The sequence below is a fragment of the Diabrotica undecimpunctata genome, chromosome 1 (genome assembly GCF_040954645.1).
Source record: "Diabrotica undecimpunctata isolate CICGRU chromosome 1, icDiaUnde3, whole genome shotgun sequence".
Taxonomy (NCBI): Eukaryota; Metazoa; Arthropoda; class Insecta; order Coleoptera; family Chrysomelidae; genus Diabrotica; species Diabrotica undecimpunctata.
In genome coordinates, this window is record NC_092803.1 from 107052921 (window position 1) to 107070762 (window position 17842).

At 35.4% G+C, this 17842-nt stretch overlaps 1 protein-coding gene across 1 annotated transcript in view; it reads right to left on the minus strand.

Moving 5' to 3' along the window:
- nan (transient receptor potential cation channel subfamily V member nanchung) overlaps positions 1-17842 on the minus strand; it is a 123307-nt gene that overhangs the window by 68689 nt on the left and 36776 nt on the right. Inside the window, exons 6-9 of the mRNA XM_072545991.1 lie at positions 14517-14706; positions 8566-8719; positions 6436-6586; positions 3640-3743 (exon numbers count right to left, since the gene is read on the minus strand). Coding sequence (XP_072402092.1) covers positions 3640-3743; positions 6436-6586; positions 8566-8719; positions 14517-14706 — 599 coding nt within the window. The remainder of the gene's footprint in view (positions 1-3639; positions 3744-6435; positions 6587-8565; positions 8720-14516; positions 14707-17842) is intronic.

Genomic DNA, 17842 nt, shown 5'->3' on the forward strand with positions numbered 1-17842 from the left:
AAAACATTATAAAAATGTATGTGACACAGTATTCGAAGCCCCACAATATAGACAATTGCCCGATTCGGCCTTTTTGAACCTGTTCAAGTAGCTACGGAAGCTCTCGTATCCTGTAAGCAACTGCATCAGATAGTAGTCTAAGCGCCTGTTCCAGCAGTTCAGTCAGCTCAACAAATTCGGTATCAGTGACTTCGTCCACTGTCCACACCCCGTTGCATCCCACTCATTCTGCTATATCCCAATGGCTGTGGCCCTCCTTACTTTTAACATTCTCCCCTTGTATCTCTCTAGTTTTCCGTTGAAATATTCTTTCACTTTCCCTCTCACCAACACATTTAAGGAAGACACAGCTGATGATCTCCCCTATAATAGAGTAATGATGTCCTCTCACAGTTATAGTAAGTCTCTTCCTGCCAACATGTCTTTAATCCATTGTATAATTCTTATTATTGTTCTGAAGCTATTTTCTTGTAGCATTCTAAAGCCATTACTATTTTAAGGGGAATAACCCACAATTGAAGGTTAAAGTAAGTTTGTTGACGTTTCTATTTCCACTTCGGAAATCGGTCTCGAAATACAATACCACCAGTTTCCCACCAGATATGACCTTTTTTTTAATGAGTGTTGAGATCTATCCATCAGGGCTAGGATCCCTAAAGGCGTAAAGAATCCTATAGCCCACTTAATCCTTTCAGGCGTCAATTCTGTTTAGAAAGGGTAATAAGAGATAAGGGAAATTCATCTTGAGATCTGCTTTTCTTCTTATGCTATCATTAATTATCTTTGTTGTTTGTTTACCAGCGTCTCTATGGTCTTCTATTCTTAACGCACCTTTGGTGTCTTGGCTTCCCCTCAAAGAGCACTCTGCTGATATCAGGTGTTTCCTTCAGACTGGCACGAAAGGTTCGCCAAGAACTTCTCCTTGATTTACGACGTGTTTTGTTAAATTTTGTTAGAGATTTTCGATACTCTACCAGCAGTTTATTTGTTTAGCTTTGTTGAATTTTCTTCTGGCCTTGTGTAATTTATTTAATTGCTACACCAGGGTAGCTGACTTTCGGTTATCTTAGGTTTAAGAGGGCAATTGCTTTTATAAGCTTTAATTATTGTCTTTGTTGTGGGGTTAGCTGTTTTTTTTTTCAAGTCTTTAATCAACATTATTTTGTAATTTATTTCCTCCTGCTAATAACCTGCAGGTCATTTTTGTAACCTTCCTAGGTTGTTTCCTTAGGTATTCTGTACATTTCATTTGCTATGTCTCGAGCTTAAAGTTTGAACACGATTAAACAGTGATCTGAGAGGAATGCCTCATCCAAAACACTCCACATACTTATTAAATTCACAGCCCCTAGACACTAAGGTAAGATTTAACACATCCTTTCTAATAGAGATAGTGAATGTGAATGTTGAGTGATTGCCAATGTTTGCCACTACTTAAATTAGTAGTAAGTAGCTACTCGTGTAGTGATTCATCTCTTTTGTTGGTATATGTGCTCCCCTTATGATGTGGTGTCCATTTGCATTGACTACTAGTATTAAGTTTTTTCCGTTGGTTTCCCACTAAATGATGAAGCGCTTTACCATATATGATGGCACCTCCGCCTCCTCTCCGGGAAAGTATGCTAAGATGAAAAACTTCACTTTCTTGTCACCAGGTACTCCCAGCGCTACCATTATTGTTACTCTATCTTGTAACAATGTAACGAGGAGATTAAAGGCCAGTAACGGTATAAAACAACGTACGCCGCAAGAGAGAATCGAGTTTCGCCAGAGTACTGATCTGGGTGTCAACCAAAGGCCAAGCCACCTAGAAGTTCTATCAGAATGTTGATCTGGGAACAAGTCCACTGAACCTAAGGTGTTGAGCGAAGGCCAACCGCTTCTGCTAGAGTGTTGATCTAGTGGCAGCTCCGACCCAGTGTTAGAGTGTTGATCTGAGACGTAACTGTTCCATGACTAAGTGTTAATTAGTCACTTCTCGCTCCTTGCCGGATAGAATGTTGATCGATCCGTCCACCTCTAACTCAGATAATCCCTTCTCTTTAGCGTGTATATATATTAACACATTAACACATCGTATTTTCGTTTCGATTTTTATGACAATAATTGTATTTAATTTTGATTTTACATATTACCTAGGATCGAATTTTATTTTGTTATTTATTTATTTCAAATATATTTTTATTTGAATTAAACGTAAAAAGCTACTCGTCATAAGCTGCTTCTCTAAACTAAACTTTTTAAATAGTAATCAGTAAAGTAATCACAGCAATGATGTTTTTGTTAATATTGATTATAGATTGAAGTTATCTTCAATGAGTTCATGTGAGCTTTTACTGAATTTATAGATTTTTATCAATAGCAGGACTAGAAGTGCAGATGTACCCCTCACCTCCTATTTTAGCAGTCTCTAGTTGATTTAGCATTGATTCCTTCGTTCTGCCTCTGAATACTTAATAGACTTAAGACCGATAGCTGAGCCAAGTTAGTGAAATATCCCACTAGAAGTATATCTTTCCTTCTTAGTAGCCCAGTGTTCTGAACCTTCCCAAGGGTCGAACATTAACTGTCACCATCTTGATCCATTCCACTGTGGCAATATCTTTGCACAGGAACATGATGTAGCCTGTATTGTACATCGAACTGAGTAACTTGGAGTTAACAATTTCATTGCGTACTTTATTGACAACAGTGCCATTTTAATCCCTTCTGCGGTACTTTTATATGAGACTTCCCTGGGTCTCCTTGCCTCCAGTTTTTTAGTCTCTGTAGGCAGAGCAGCCGATGTATTAGGCATGCTTTGTCTTTGTTTGACTTTTTGGCCTCCTTCGGACTTTCCTCCTGGGGTCGACAACGTTTTGACGTCTTATGTTGCGGTTTTGCCTTTACAGGAACAGGAAACTCCTGGCTCTTTAGGATTGCCAACTCCGACTTTTCATATTCTGATTTTACCAGAAACTTAAAGCGTTTGTAGGATGCTTCACTAACACTTCACTTGGGCACGTCTATTTTTAGTCTATCTATGTGGCTAGTTTATCTACTTTCCCCTCTTCCAAGTCTGGTGCACTCCTTGGGCTTGCTTTTCTTTATTCGTATTGTTTCTACGAGTACCTAGTATGAGTGTGTAAACCGTTCACTATGTTAAAGACCCGATTGGCACAGTAAGGCAAACATTTAGATGAGACCATGCCTGTTCGTCTCAAATTCACCTACTGTAGGATGTGCGACTGCACATCCTACAGCCATTTATCCTATAGGCGTATGCTGTTTCACCTAAGGATTAGGTTTTTCGTGTTATACTCCACATAACTAGGTTCCAATTTGAACTTGGTTATCTATTCACTTCCACTTAAGTGAAAGATGCTCACCACCGCGACTTAAACGCGCCAGATTGGAGTTACCCACGTGCACGATAGAGAACGTGACTCTGTGCACCGTGGGTCGGGTTAACTAAAAGGACAAAACCGTGCCGTACCGTTAAAGGTACGGTTTCGGCTCTTCCTGTTCGAAGTATATACAGAAGCTAGAATAAAGTACTATAGATAGATATACCTAGTTTTTTTTACATTACGTTAATCCTTTGTTGTAAATTTATTTAAACTAAAAGAAGTGACACATGTGATATATAAAAATACCTACCCCAAAAACTACTAAATTTAAAGCAGAAATTTTACATATATGACCAGTTTCCATATCTATAGTATCTATTTGGGATAAAGGATACGCAGCACAAGTTATACTTCCTAAAACAAGATAAATATTAATATAAAAAAATAAAAAAGGAGAAAGATCGACATAAAATGTAATATAAAACCGAATAATAAAGTATTTTCTTATTGTAATTTGCCCATTTCCCATTTGGGATCTGTTTAGTGTTAATTGTAGTTCGGATATTCAATCAACGATTGTAGTGAGTCGGGCATTAAATTTTTAAGACCAGATTAGATTTTGGAACTATCCTAAAAAGCAAAAAAACTCACAAGAACCATGAAGAGGAAGAACGATAAAAAAGACCGTAGGGAATTTCATTATTTATTAGAGAATAACGCTTATGACAAAATATTTTAATGTTTGTTAATGCAGAATTAGTCCAAAAAAAAAACACGTATATCAACAGCATTTGTAACCCGAGATAAAAATAACAATTTAAATTTCTACATGAAAAAGACAGAAAAGATTCGATTTTACGTTCAAAGCGTCTATGTATCTGTTGATACGTATTTCGACTTAATAAGTCTCATCAGAACAGTTATTCATAGGCGTTCTTAACGTGAAAAATAATCTTCTCTGTCTTATTAGGAAGCAACAATAAAATGGCTTCGTTATGGACGCAATAGCGACATCTGATAGAAAAATCGGTAAGATAGTTTCGAAACAAATTCAGATTTCTGCTTTAATCTGGAGCCTTCTAAAAATTGCAAGGCATAGCCAGACGTTGATAAAGATATTAATAGAGACATGGGGAATCTAAAATTTGCATTCCACGACATGTCTCCTCAACTAAGCAGAAATCCTTAACGAATTTGTTTCTTGTACTAATACAGAGTAGATCCGAATAAAATGAAAAAGGCAGAAAAGATTCGATTTCACGTTCAAAGCGTCTATGTATCTGTTGATACGTATTTCGACTTAATAAGTCTCATCAGAATAGTTTAATAAGTCTCATCAGAACTGTTCTGATGAGACTTATTAAGTCGAAATACGTATCAACAGATACATAGACGCTTTGAACGTGAAATCGAATCTTTTCTATCTTTTTCATTTTATTCGGATCTACTCTGTATGAATACAAGAAACAAATTCGTTAAGGATTTCTGCTTAGTTGAGGAGACATGTCGTGGAATGCAAATTTTAGATTCCCCATGTCTCTATTAACATCTTTATCAACGTCTGGCTATGCCTTGCAATTTTTAGAAGGCTCCAGATTAAAGCAGAAATCTGAATTTGTTTCGAAACTATCTTACCGAATAAATTATAAATTAAAATACTCCCATGAATAGAGAAAATGTCTGGCCCAGAAACAATATGAATACAATCAGTGGACATCGCCTCCAATCAGAAACAAAAACTTTTACCTGAAATTATAATTAAAAATTATGTTTTAACAAATATAGGAACAAAAATTGATAGAAAAAAAAAAGAAAATAAAAAAAATGCAGCTAGTGATAAACGGGTGAACATCAACGTACACCATACAGAGACGAGACAAATAATAAAAGTCCTCAAGAAATTAATAGGTGGCATGCAAAAGCTCACAGGTCACATTTTTTCTAGATGGATAAAAGATATGTAGCTAAGTATGTCAAATTGTGCAAAACCCCATAAAACTCATGTAAATAGTATTACAAAAAGTACTAGTTCAGTGCAAACACTCACACGTCCACCAGTTCCATTTTTTCAAAATCTCACACTTCACTAAATGAATGGCAAAAGTAAATTTCGTCACGTGACTCTCAGTTGTTTCATTATGCTTCTGTCTACAACCATGTCTTATTATTCACATGATCTTGTAGTAAGTACATGTATTGCATGTTATTATTTTGTTTTATCGAGGTTTATTATTGTTTCATTTTACCAAGGGAACAAAGTGAGCAAAATGATTCAGTATTATTAGTTAATGATTTTAACAGGGAACTAGGAAGCAGCATAATATCGTTTCAACGTCATCATAATTGGTGTGATGTGGCCAAGAAATCAATATATTCTAAACGACATGATGTTAATACGTTTACTTCGTGTAAACATAATACCTACTCAAGAATTCCAGTTTATTAAATTTCGGTCTACAGACTTTTGGAGTTTTATAACAAACTATACACTACATCGATACATACGGACCCCCTAAGTGAAACTTTGGCGCCCTCATTAGCTTACCTGTTTGCACTAGGTCTATCAGCTCCTGACGCCAAAAAGAAGTCACATATTGTTTCAGCAAGTTACATATTTAGTGGAGGACAAAGGTGGAGATAGAGTCAGCCAAAAATTGACATTGAAAGAAAAATGCTATAAGGAAATTGATTGGAAATCTTCATGGTGTTCACAGTCACTCTCAGTCACTATACACCAACAAAAAATTGATCTCCCTATCAGAAAACCTCAATCCATATTTAATAATCATTTAATTACACCTATTTAAACAGTGTCATTCATAATATTTCGCAGAATATTATCTACTGTCTACTATCTACTGTCCACTGATCGGTTAAGACATCCGATAATGTCATAATTCCATATTGAATACTTTCAATTCCTATAAATCAACTTACACAGTTTCTATAAATGTTATAATATAACAGTTCAATCGTCACAGGAATTAAATTCATGCAGTCTTGAGTAATTATATATCGAAAAATCGATATCAGCTTTTAACAATGTACAAAGAATCACACCATGAATATATTCCGTCAAAAATAATGTTAAATAATAATATCTTACCTATCTGCCAATATATTTCTCTTTCCAAATTTAAAATATGAAAAAACATCTCGGTTCTTGCTAACTTCGCAGCTAATGTTAAAGGTGTCAAATTCTGATTGTTTCTAATGGAAAGGCTAGAGCCTACTTCATATGCCATATCAAAATGTTCCTATAATCAATATATTTATTACGTATCCATAATATACACAATAATAAATATGTGATAAAAAATATTTTAACGACGTTCTCCAATCATCAGACTTATTTGACCTCTATATTTTCCTTTTCACTTACAGTATAAAATATAAAATAATATTTGGTGTCTCGGTGTAGAAATTAAAAGCCGCATTGAAGAAGCCCGAGTCACTGATGTAAAAATGGGGAACGCACTATGCAGCCACGATCTCAGTATTGACCTTCGCGTTCGAATGACATATTGCTACAATTTTCTAGTCATACTGTATGGAGTGGAAGCATGGATCCTAAGTGAGGGATTGCTTAATCACTTGGAAGCCTTTGAGATGTGGTTATACAGACAACTACTACGAATGAGCTGATTTGACAAAGTTTGAAATGAGGAGGTCCTTAGACGCCTGATCCAAACAACACGACTTGTCAACATAATAAAGGGACGCAAGCTGGAATACTTCGGTCACGTTAAGAGACACCCTGAAAAATATAAACTTTTACATCTGATCCTTCAGGGGAAGATCCAAGGTAAACGTGGCCCCGGTAGAAGAAGAACATCTAAGGCGGAAAAATCTAAGACAATGGCACTGAATGTCACTACACCATTATTTAGAGCTGCTGTCAATAAAGTCATGATAGGTCATGGAATAAGATGAAGAATAATTTATTAAAAAGAGTATATTAATTCTCCTTCGTATTGACTTGTTTAAAACATATTTCCTTCTATTATATTATAGTAATTGATATTTTTCATATTACATATTTTTCATTATCGTAAAAGATATTTTTCAAAAACTGATTGTGTGCATTATTTTCTAGTTTGTTGTTTGCATTATTCTCTCGGGATTGTTTTTTACAATCTCGTTTTACCAGTTTCACTGCTCTAGATTTTTTGTGGATTTTCTTTGGTGCACGTCTCAATGACGATTTTACTTTTTTACTGTTTTTTCTCTGCTCACCTCCAGATCGGCGTTTTTTTGACACGGGGTCTGTTCCTCTTGAAATATTTTCTGGCTCAATATTTGGGGCAGAGATAGAGTCCGCAAGCGGAATCCCTTCCTGATTGTTCCTATTAGATTTTTGTTTCTGAACCCAGAAGAGTCACTTCTTTCTAAGCCATCTTTTTTCTCTCTTATTATCTCGTTGTTACATGAGTTGGGACGAAGCACTGTGGTCCCATTAAGGCTATAATACTTTAGAGTTAGCCAGCTCTCTGGGGCATCTCTTAAGGCAACACTTTTTCTCTTGTTATGTACCCAGTTGTGGTTGTGTCTGTGATTTGCGTACTAAGCGTGGTGCAAGTAAGTATTCATGTGTGTGTTCAATCAACAAATCTACAGTAATGACATAGCTGCTACAGCCCCTATATCATGTTCTTTAGTTGATCTTGATCCACGGGTGTTTCTTTGGTTATATCTTATACACACCTAACCTATATATCGATAAGACGTGGCGTTTGGCATTGGTGTGGCGTTTTGGCGTTTGAACAGCTGTTGGTGCGTTTCGTAACAAAATAAACATATATACATAAATACCTATACACACATATAATAACGGTATGATCCCAAAGCATACTTAAGCAACTTACATTATAGCGTTTCATAATACTTAATATTAAATACTAAATGTTTTCAGTTACATATATAAATAGGCTACAGAATATTTGTTTCATTTTTATAAAGGTACTCCGGACTTTTTCAACTCAGATTTTTATTCCAGCTTATTTATTAACACATTAATATAATTATCAATTAAAGTATCCACTTATATTTTTCGTCATTACTTGTGTATGCATATCTTTTTAATGAACAAAATTGATTTTTAATTAGAATCAATTATGTAAATTTACTTGTATTTAGCGATAATCAGTGTCAGAAGTGATGCTTAAAGAATAAATCAGCGCTGTCAGCGACTATTTTATTATCATTTTATTAATAATATTAAAACTATTATATTTACCGACTTTTCCTTAATAACCAATAAATGCAACACGGTATTTCCGTTTGAATCTTGAGCATCTGGATCAGCTCCTCTAGCTAAAATTAATCGAAAACTTTCTTCTTGTCCCAAACAAGCAGAGAATGTTAGTGGGTATTCTCCCCAGTACACGTATCTAGAACAATAATAGTAATCTTTGTCAATTTTATGTTAAAATTAATGTTTAATGTTTTTATAATAAGTTTAAAAAGTATTGGAGAATTTAAGTAGAACACGCAAAAATATGGCACAACTATGCAGACCTGAGAGTTAGATGTAACGATGTTGTTTTGAACATAAAATTTGGAAACAGACAATATATGAAAAATCTGGTAAGAAGCGAAAATCCAAAAGTCGACTGCAAGGAAATAGGATTAGTTCATAAATTATATATACTCAGGTCATGAAATCCAAATTGCTAGGGACAACCAAACTGCTGAACTGCAAAGAAGAATCACTTTAGTATGGGCCGCATATGGAGAATATGCCGAATTATTTGAAAAAGAAGACGTTTGACTAACGTGTGCTTCCAGTCATGACAGCTCGGAGCTGAAACACTTGCTTTAACCCAGACTACAGCAACCAAACTCATAGTAGCCCAAAGACGAATGAAACGCTTGCAACTTGGAGTGACTCTCAGAGACAGAGTTAGAAACGAAGAAATAAGAAGAAGGACAGGCGTTACAGATGTTATAGAGCGTATAGCATGGCTGAAGTGGAACTAGGCAAGTCATGTAGCCGGAATGAATGACGGGCGGTGGACCCAAAAAAATACAATTTAGAGACCACTAGCTGACAGAAGAAGCAGAGGTAGACCACCTACACGATGGGCAGACGATGTCAAAAGAATCACCGGCAATTGGCTGCAAGAAGCTCATGATCGACAGAACTTTAAGAAATTAGGGGAGGCCCATGTCCAACTTTGAACCCAGAAGGCTGTATGATGATGATGATGATGATGAGGCAAAAATATATAATCAGATAGCAAGAAAGAATGATAAGGTTAAGTGCTTACCAAAATTACGATAATTTACGAAATAACGAAATTTTAGGTAAATGGGATTAAAGAGAAGATAATTATTATATACAATTATAATTCATAAAGCGAGGATGGCCTTCATCCCTAAAATCTTAAATAGGAATGACTATGATGTGATCAAGGTTATTTATTTATATTATCTTTTTGGCAGCATCTTGTTATTTTTATTTTAAATGACCAGTTTAATGACTCAAGAAATTAATTATTTATATGTGAAATCCAAATAAAGTGACTTTATTAACTGGCAAAAATGCAACTCATAATATCGGGTAAATGGCTCCACAAAAACAGTCCAATAAAGAAAAATCTGGTGAACGTGTAACCATTCAGTAGTTTCCTCTTATCGATCCATTCTTGAAATTACTCGTTTAAGAAATTTTCTTCACGATAACGGTCGTCCTGCTCAATTATGGCTGTTAACGCTAGATCGATGGCATTTTTCAACAAATCTAGATACATTGCGCTATTAAATGTTTCTGGTAAAAAGAATTTCCCATATAGGTTTCCCCATAAAATATTTTTGGATTGATACCAAATCCATAACAACATTCATGATTAACTTTACCATTTAAGTAAAAGAAACACTCGTCAGAAAAACAAATATTAAAATCATAATTAGGATTGCTAATAATTCATTCAGTGGTCATCTCACAAAATCAGAATCATTATGTAGTTCCTGAAGTAAGCTAATTTTGTATGAGTTAAATTTGTGTTGTTTTAATATTCTACGAACGGTTGTCCGTCGGACATATGAAACTTCTGACAATTTTCTAAACTCAAAGTATGTTCAAAGTATCCAGTTTTTGGATTTATATTTTCCCTATTCCGTCCAAAATAGGGCGGTACCCAAAATTTTCTTCTCTTTCGTGTTCTCTTGTCTATCTCACTCGCGTACCACTTGTAGTCCAGCTCTGTCGAACCCCGACCAAGACATCTCTACCAGACGGAAGTCCTGATCTTAGTATCGTGTTTTGTGTGACTGTGTTGCCAACGATCAGAGCATTTATCATCCTCCACTAAGCACACTCCCCCACACCCAACCGTGGTAACTGTGTATACGATACACGTGGCTCCCACTAGTTTAACCTGAAACCTTCCTTTTTTTGTTTTTACTGATTGTTACTGGACCAATAAAATTTACCACTTCCATTGACCGATTGATTTGGATTTTCAAAAGCACGCTGAATTTAAACTTTAACATTATAAACAATCGCAGGTCACGGGAAATACTTTTAAGAAGACGACATGGGCTGTAATTTATAGCTGAAGGTGTGTAGTTTTAAAAAACGTACTTGTGTAATCGAAAAAAAGTAGTTTTAAATGTTTTAATCTTTATCCCACAAAAAACTTTTCTCAGGATTTTTCTCTCCCGTATCTCTGACTTTTTGTTTTATTCATTATCCAAGTTTTACATGCATGAAATACTGTTGGTCTCACTACTGTTTCATAAGTTCGAATCTTGGCTGCCCTGGATACGTTTTTTATCCGCTTATCTATTTCTCTCTCTTCGCCTCCTTTATTTGTAACTGTTACTCCAAGGTACTCAAATTCTGTTAACTTACTTCTGTAACTCAAATTTATACTCTGCCTCAGTTGTACTTAGAGTGATCCATTTATTTAGTTTTTTCTTGATTTATAGTCAGGCCATATTTTCCAGATTCTTCTTTAAATATTCCAATATGCGAATCTCAAGACATCTGTGAAACCTATGCATTGTTATCTTTTGTTAAGAATCGTACCGCTTTTCTGGATCTTGGCCTTTATCATTTAATAATTCATCGAAATACTCCCATCTGTTTAATTTTTCTGTATTGCCTAATAGTAACATACCATCTTCATTTCATCAAAAAATTGTACTTTTCAGTACAAAATACAATCTTTCTGATAGTGCTTGAAAATCAGTTACTACTCGGCTTACTCTATCTGACACCATAAAATCCATCCCCAAGTATCTATTTCGTCCGCAGCTTTTAAGAAGAGTACTTTTCCAACTTTCACTATCTCACTTCCTGACTGCTTGGCCTAGTAAGGCCATTATTTTGATCTATATTTCTTAATGCTCCTTCCTCGTAAGTTCCTCTTATATTTTATGTTTTCACTTTCAATATATTTTCCATTTGTTTGATTCCTTTCTTGCTATCTTCTTTTCCTTCCTTCAAAATCATTGTTCTTATCATAGCCATATCGTTTCCATTTTTCCTTTCTTGCTTACTATTTATTAGTTTTTTGACGCTTGTGCAGTTTCCCCTTTTTTGTTTCGTATAGCTGTTCCTTCTCTTCATCCCATCTCCATTCCCTACCGTCTACTGTTAACTTTTTATATCCTATTCTTGACATTTTTCCTTTTCCTCTTTTTTCTTTCGCCACTTTGCTTATTTGTTTTGGTATTTCTTTTTCTTTCATTGTTAGGTTATTGTTTATGTAAATGCGGTCTTTGTGGTCTTTTAACTTCTTCTTGTTTTGCAATATTTCGGAGATTCTCCCCAATTTTTGGGACATTTAAACCAGTCTCTGAGATTGTGCAGCCATGAAATTCGTCGCTTTCCAACGCTATGCTTTCCTAGAATATTTTTCTACATGATTTTCTGCAGAAGCTGGTAATTTGTTCCTCGCATAATTTCTCGTAATTTCTACAATTCAGAGGCATGTTTTATTATTCCCAAAAGCATTAAAAAGTTTATAAATTTATAAAAAAAAACTGTTTTTTGTGTTGTAGTAACTCAATGGTAATTACAGACAGTCCTATTGTTTTTTCTAATTAAAACTGTTCCACTACTTTGATAAATATTTGTGGTCATGTATTCGAACAAATAACAAAAAAAAGTAACATTGAAATAAGAGAGTATAACAAATTCTAAAATAATTTTAAAAAACAATGGAGGTGTTTTTGTCATATTTCAGGTCTGTAAGAAAATAACTTTGATGCATTTGGTGAGAAAATTTGGAATGCGAATTAAAAAGGCAAAATTGAAGAAGATGGTCTAAAAGACACAAAACTACTAGGTAATTGGGAATATATTAAAATGCTTAAAAAGAATTAAAAAGAATGAATTAAAAAGAAATGAAAAGTTCCAGATGATTCTATTAATCATAGTTTATAAAATTAGAAAGATAATTAACTAAATAACGTTTAGTACTATGGTTCTGTTTTTTGTGTTGTGTTACCAGGTCCTGATCAAATTCCAGTTAAACTGGTAAAAGCCTTAGATGACGGTAATATAAAGAGACTCACCCGAATTCTCAACCTCATATATGTAGAGGGCAACATCCCGGAAGAATGGCTTAAATCGATATTTTTACCTCTACCAAAAAATAACAATCCCAAATCATGTAATGACTATAGATTGATAAGCCTAATGTGCCACCCTTTAAAGATTCTCTTGAAAATTGTTCAAAACCGAATTTATAAGAAATGTGAGGAGCAGATAGATGAAACTCAGTTTGGCTTCAGAGGAGGCATGGGTACAAGAGAGGCATTATTTGCGTTGACGGTACTCTTGCAGAAATGTCGGGAATATAACAAGAGTGCATATGTATGCTTCATAGACTTTAGAAAGCCCTTTGACCGAGTGCAGCATATGAAGTTAATAGATGAATTAAAAAACATCAATTTAGACAAAAAAGACATTGAGTTTATTAAGGCTATATACTGGAACCAGAAAGCAGTAGTAAAGGTGAAGGATATAGAAACAAATAATATACCGATTGAGAGAGGGGTTAGGCAAGGATGCGTCTCCGACGCTTTTCAACGTGGACTCACAGGTCATATTCAGAAAAGCCTTATGGGAAAGAAAAGAGGGAATAAGAATTGGTGGAGAAATCATAAACACCATGAGGTTTGCAGATGACACGGTAATTATGGCTGAGAGTATAGAAGAACTACAAACTTTACTAGATGCAATAAATAGTGAATGCATTCAAATGGAACTTGACATCAACACAGATAAGACCAAATTTATGATAGTATCAAGGAGTCCAATAAATAATGAACAACTAACTCTTGGTAGACAGCAAATAGAGAGAGTGACAAAATATAAATATCTGGGAGCTTACATCAACACAGAATTAGATCCAGACCAAGAGATCAGGGTACGAATAGAAATGGCAAGGGCAGCGTTCTTAAAATTCAAGCAATTGTTCTGTGACAAAAATCTGAATACTGCGCTGAGACTAAGGTTTGTTGAATGTAACGTCTGGTCGCAACTATTGTACGGGGCAGAAACATGGACATTAAAAGCGCAAATAGTTAAGAAGCTTGAAGCCTTTGAACTTTGGATATACCTGAGAATGCTGAGAATTCCATGGACTGGCAGGGTCACCAATGAGGAAGTTCTGAGAAGGATGGGTCGAGACAAAAAATTGTTGAGAACAATAAAAGTACGCAAGACTACATACCTTGGACACATACTGAGAAATGATAAATATAGTCTTCTGCAGGTCATCATGCAGGGTAGAGTCGATGGCAAAAAGGGAATAGGTAGAAAGAGGAAGTCATGGCTGCGAAATATTCGAGAATGGACAAACATGACTGTAGACGAATTATTCCACGTTGCAAAAGACAGAGAAGCTTTTAAAAATGTGGTCGCCAACCTCCGTTAATGGGACGGCATAAGAAGAAGAAGACTATGGTTTTGATAGCATTTTACTTTTTAATTCTTATATTTTCTGAGAATTAACTAACATTTAATAAGAATTGACTTTTCGACTTCCACCTCGGAAATCGTTTCCACAATTAAGCTTTTAGAACGTCCAACAAAATATTTCTAATTATATTTGTGGTTAATTCCAAGATCATATAATTCTTAAAACGTTTATTTGATAATGGAATGGTTGCATATTACTATGATAATTTTGTTTCATCTGTGCATATAAATAAGGTATAAAATAAAATTACCCTTCATAGTTTGTTTCCTGGCAAACATTTACCCATTCATGATCTAAAGAATCTGATCTTGAAAACTTTTGATCTTCAGGACACATAAAATTTCCAAAACATCGTTCATGAATATTCACGTTTGCGTCTAAAAGAAATCGAACCATGGATGGATCTTCATTAACGATGGCGATATGTAATACATTTTCGCCTAAAATAAATATAAAAATATATATTATGTTCATGATGGTAATAAGAAATTTATTTACATAATTAAATCATTTTAAAATTATAATGTTACATCGGTTTTGGACTACATAGGCCTTGGTCTGAAATTATTTCATTCTGAAGTTTCCTCTGCAGCTGCGACAAACATTATCAAACACACACTTGGATTTCAAAGTTAATTTCGTGTAGTCAAATGAACTATTCTTACATATACTCCAGCCACTCAGGCTATTCACCTCTCAATTTTATCTGGACTGAACCGATTCACTTAAAATTTAGTGAGTTGATGGTAAAGTGTTCAAATAAAAAAAGTTATATAACGCCGATTGTGCTTCCGCCTTAGACGTGGTTGCCACCCCTTCTCGGGTTGAAAATTCTTTTGCTCAAAATAATCACGGGATCGATAGAGGATTAAATTCTAAATATCTTTTGTTTTAGAGTTTTTTTCAGAAAGTTGATACTGATTGAGCTATTTATGGTTGAAAATAGTGAATTTTCATTGAAACGGTTTTTCATAATTAACTCAAAAAATATGTCTTTGATCGAAAAAGTATGAAAAACAAAAAGCTTATAAAAGAAGAATTTCAGAAGAAGCTCATTTTTTACAAGATATTCTAGATTCGATACAAGGTGAGAATTTTACCAGCTCACAAATCATATAGCAAACTGCTGCTACGTAAGTATCGTCTTCTTTGTGATTTAACATTCCTTAAAGCCTGTCGAGATCATAAAGTCATTCCCAAATTTCTAAAACTCAAATACCATACTTCTTCTTCTTATATCTCCCAAATTCTTAGAAAGATCAGTTTTGCGCTCTCCGCGAACCGATTCATTCCACTAGACGAAAACTAGTTGTCACAAATACCAGTAGTTTTAATATCTGATTATCTATTCATTCTTTCATGTACATCCTATCTTATGGAATAGTTTCGACAGTATAAACATACAGACAGCTCTAAACACTTTCGAATCTAAGACTGAAACTCAAAAGCGCAAATTAGCGCATCTAATTGCCGAACAAATTCCAAAAACAACAATGTTGAAACCCATTACAGTGGTGCATAACTTTTCTGATACTCCTATTTCGACCATTGCCACTCAAGCTCTAGAAAAAGGTTTCAATTATTCTGTTACTCAAGTCACATTCCAAATAATACATACATCTGTCGAACTGAAGAAGCTATCTCCAGTTTACCTTCCAAAGATGCTGAAATAACTAGACAAGACATCGCTAGGGTTCTCAGAAACTCAAAGCCTCCTACTCCGAACATTAGTCAATCTGAGAGAAAAACCCTAAAATAACTTCAGTCAAATCCAAATCTAGTCATTCTTAACGCCGATAAAGGCAATGCCACCGTCATCATAAACACTTCTTATATTAATAAATTCTAAAATCTCATTAGTTACTTTACTTTATCGTGTCCGTACATGTCATTCATAAAATTTCGGCCCAGTATCGGCCGATATGTATATGCTCTGCAACGCCTCTGCGTGTTGAGGCTTCTGCAAAACCCGCTGCTTTATATAGATTTGAGAGTGGCGTTGGTTTCATGCACCCTGTTACTATCCTGCATGTCTTATTTCGCGCAGTATCAACTTGTTTGGTGTGGGCAGATCTGTCCCAAACGGAGCACGCATATTCAGCAGTTCAGAAACATAGTGCCTGTGCCGTTGTTCTTAAAACGCCAAGACGTGGACCCCATTTACTTCCCGTAAGCTTTCTGAGTATGCCGTTCTTAGTTGTTACTTTCCCTCTCGTTTTTATGCAATGATGTTTGTAGGTGAAGGACCGGTCCAGAGTTACTCCAAGATATATAGGTTGGTTTGTGTGTTCTAATATATTAACATTCCACGCAATTAGGTGTTGTGGCTTGGCTTCCTTTGCGCGAAGGTGGAAAGCGCAGACTTGGGTTTTAGAGCGATTGGGCCTCATTGGGAATTCTGTAGGTAGTGTAGAGGATGTAAGTTAAATATTATTTGAATTTCACGTTGTGTAATAATACAAAAACAAATTACTTAAACTGAACTGTATTGAAGAAAAAAAGCACATGTAAAATATTTTGTAAACGATAAATTTAAAAATAACGTCCTTATCGTAACGTTGATGTGATGAAACTGTTTAGTTCGACTGTCTAATGTCCGCAAATACCTGTAGCCCCTCTCGAGGGGTGTAAGATGAGGGGCGGGTAAAATTTAACTTTTCTTTCACCGTTTGTTTCACTGAAGCTTAAGTCACTGATCTGTGGGTAGGACGCACACCTTTCTCACTGGTCGCTTGATACAACCTCTATTATTTTTAATTGTCACTGCATGAACTATTCCCTCACTACCCGCATGTAATTGAGTCACTCTACCCAGACACCATCTTAAGGGTTCAGTCCCATCTTCCTTCACCGTAACTAGACATCCAATTCTGAGAAGACTGTTGAAATGTTTTTTCCACTTAACTCGCTGCTGGAGGGATGAAATGTATTCCTTGGACCACCTAGTCCAATAACCTTGGATCATTTTTTGAAGCCTTTGGAATCTGCTAAGGCTGTTTTCCTGGATATCTAAGAAATTCCGTTCAGGTATTGCGGTCAATGTGGATCCAATTAAAAAGTGTGCAGGAGTAGAGGAAGTAAGTCGGAAGGGTCGTTAGACATTGGTGAGAGTGGTCGTGAGTTTAGGCAAGCTTCAATTTGACATACAATAGTGGAAAATTCTTCATATGAAAGAATTGTATTGCCAATGACACGCTTTAGGTGAAATTTGACAGATTTTACTCCCGTCTCCCAAACTTCTCCAAAGTGAGGGGATCGTGGCGGAATAAACTGCCAATTGATACCCTCGGTAGTTAAATTGTCCCTAATAGTTGAACTAGAGGTGTCAAAAAATTTAACAAGCTCATTTTTTGCGCCAACGAAGGTACTACCATTGTCCAAAAGGATGGAAGCACATTTTCCGCGTCGAGAAATAAAGCGTTTTAACGTTGCTAGAAAACTTTCCATGGTCAAGCTGCTCACGACTTCTAAACGTATGGCCTTAGTTGCTAAACGGATGAATAGAGCTATGTAATCCTTGATAGTTTTATAATTTCGGGTGTGTCGATCCTTTAGCAAAAAAGGTCCTGCATAGTC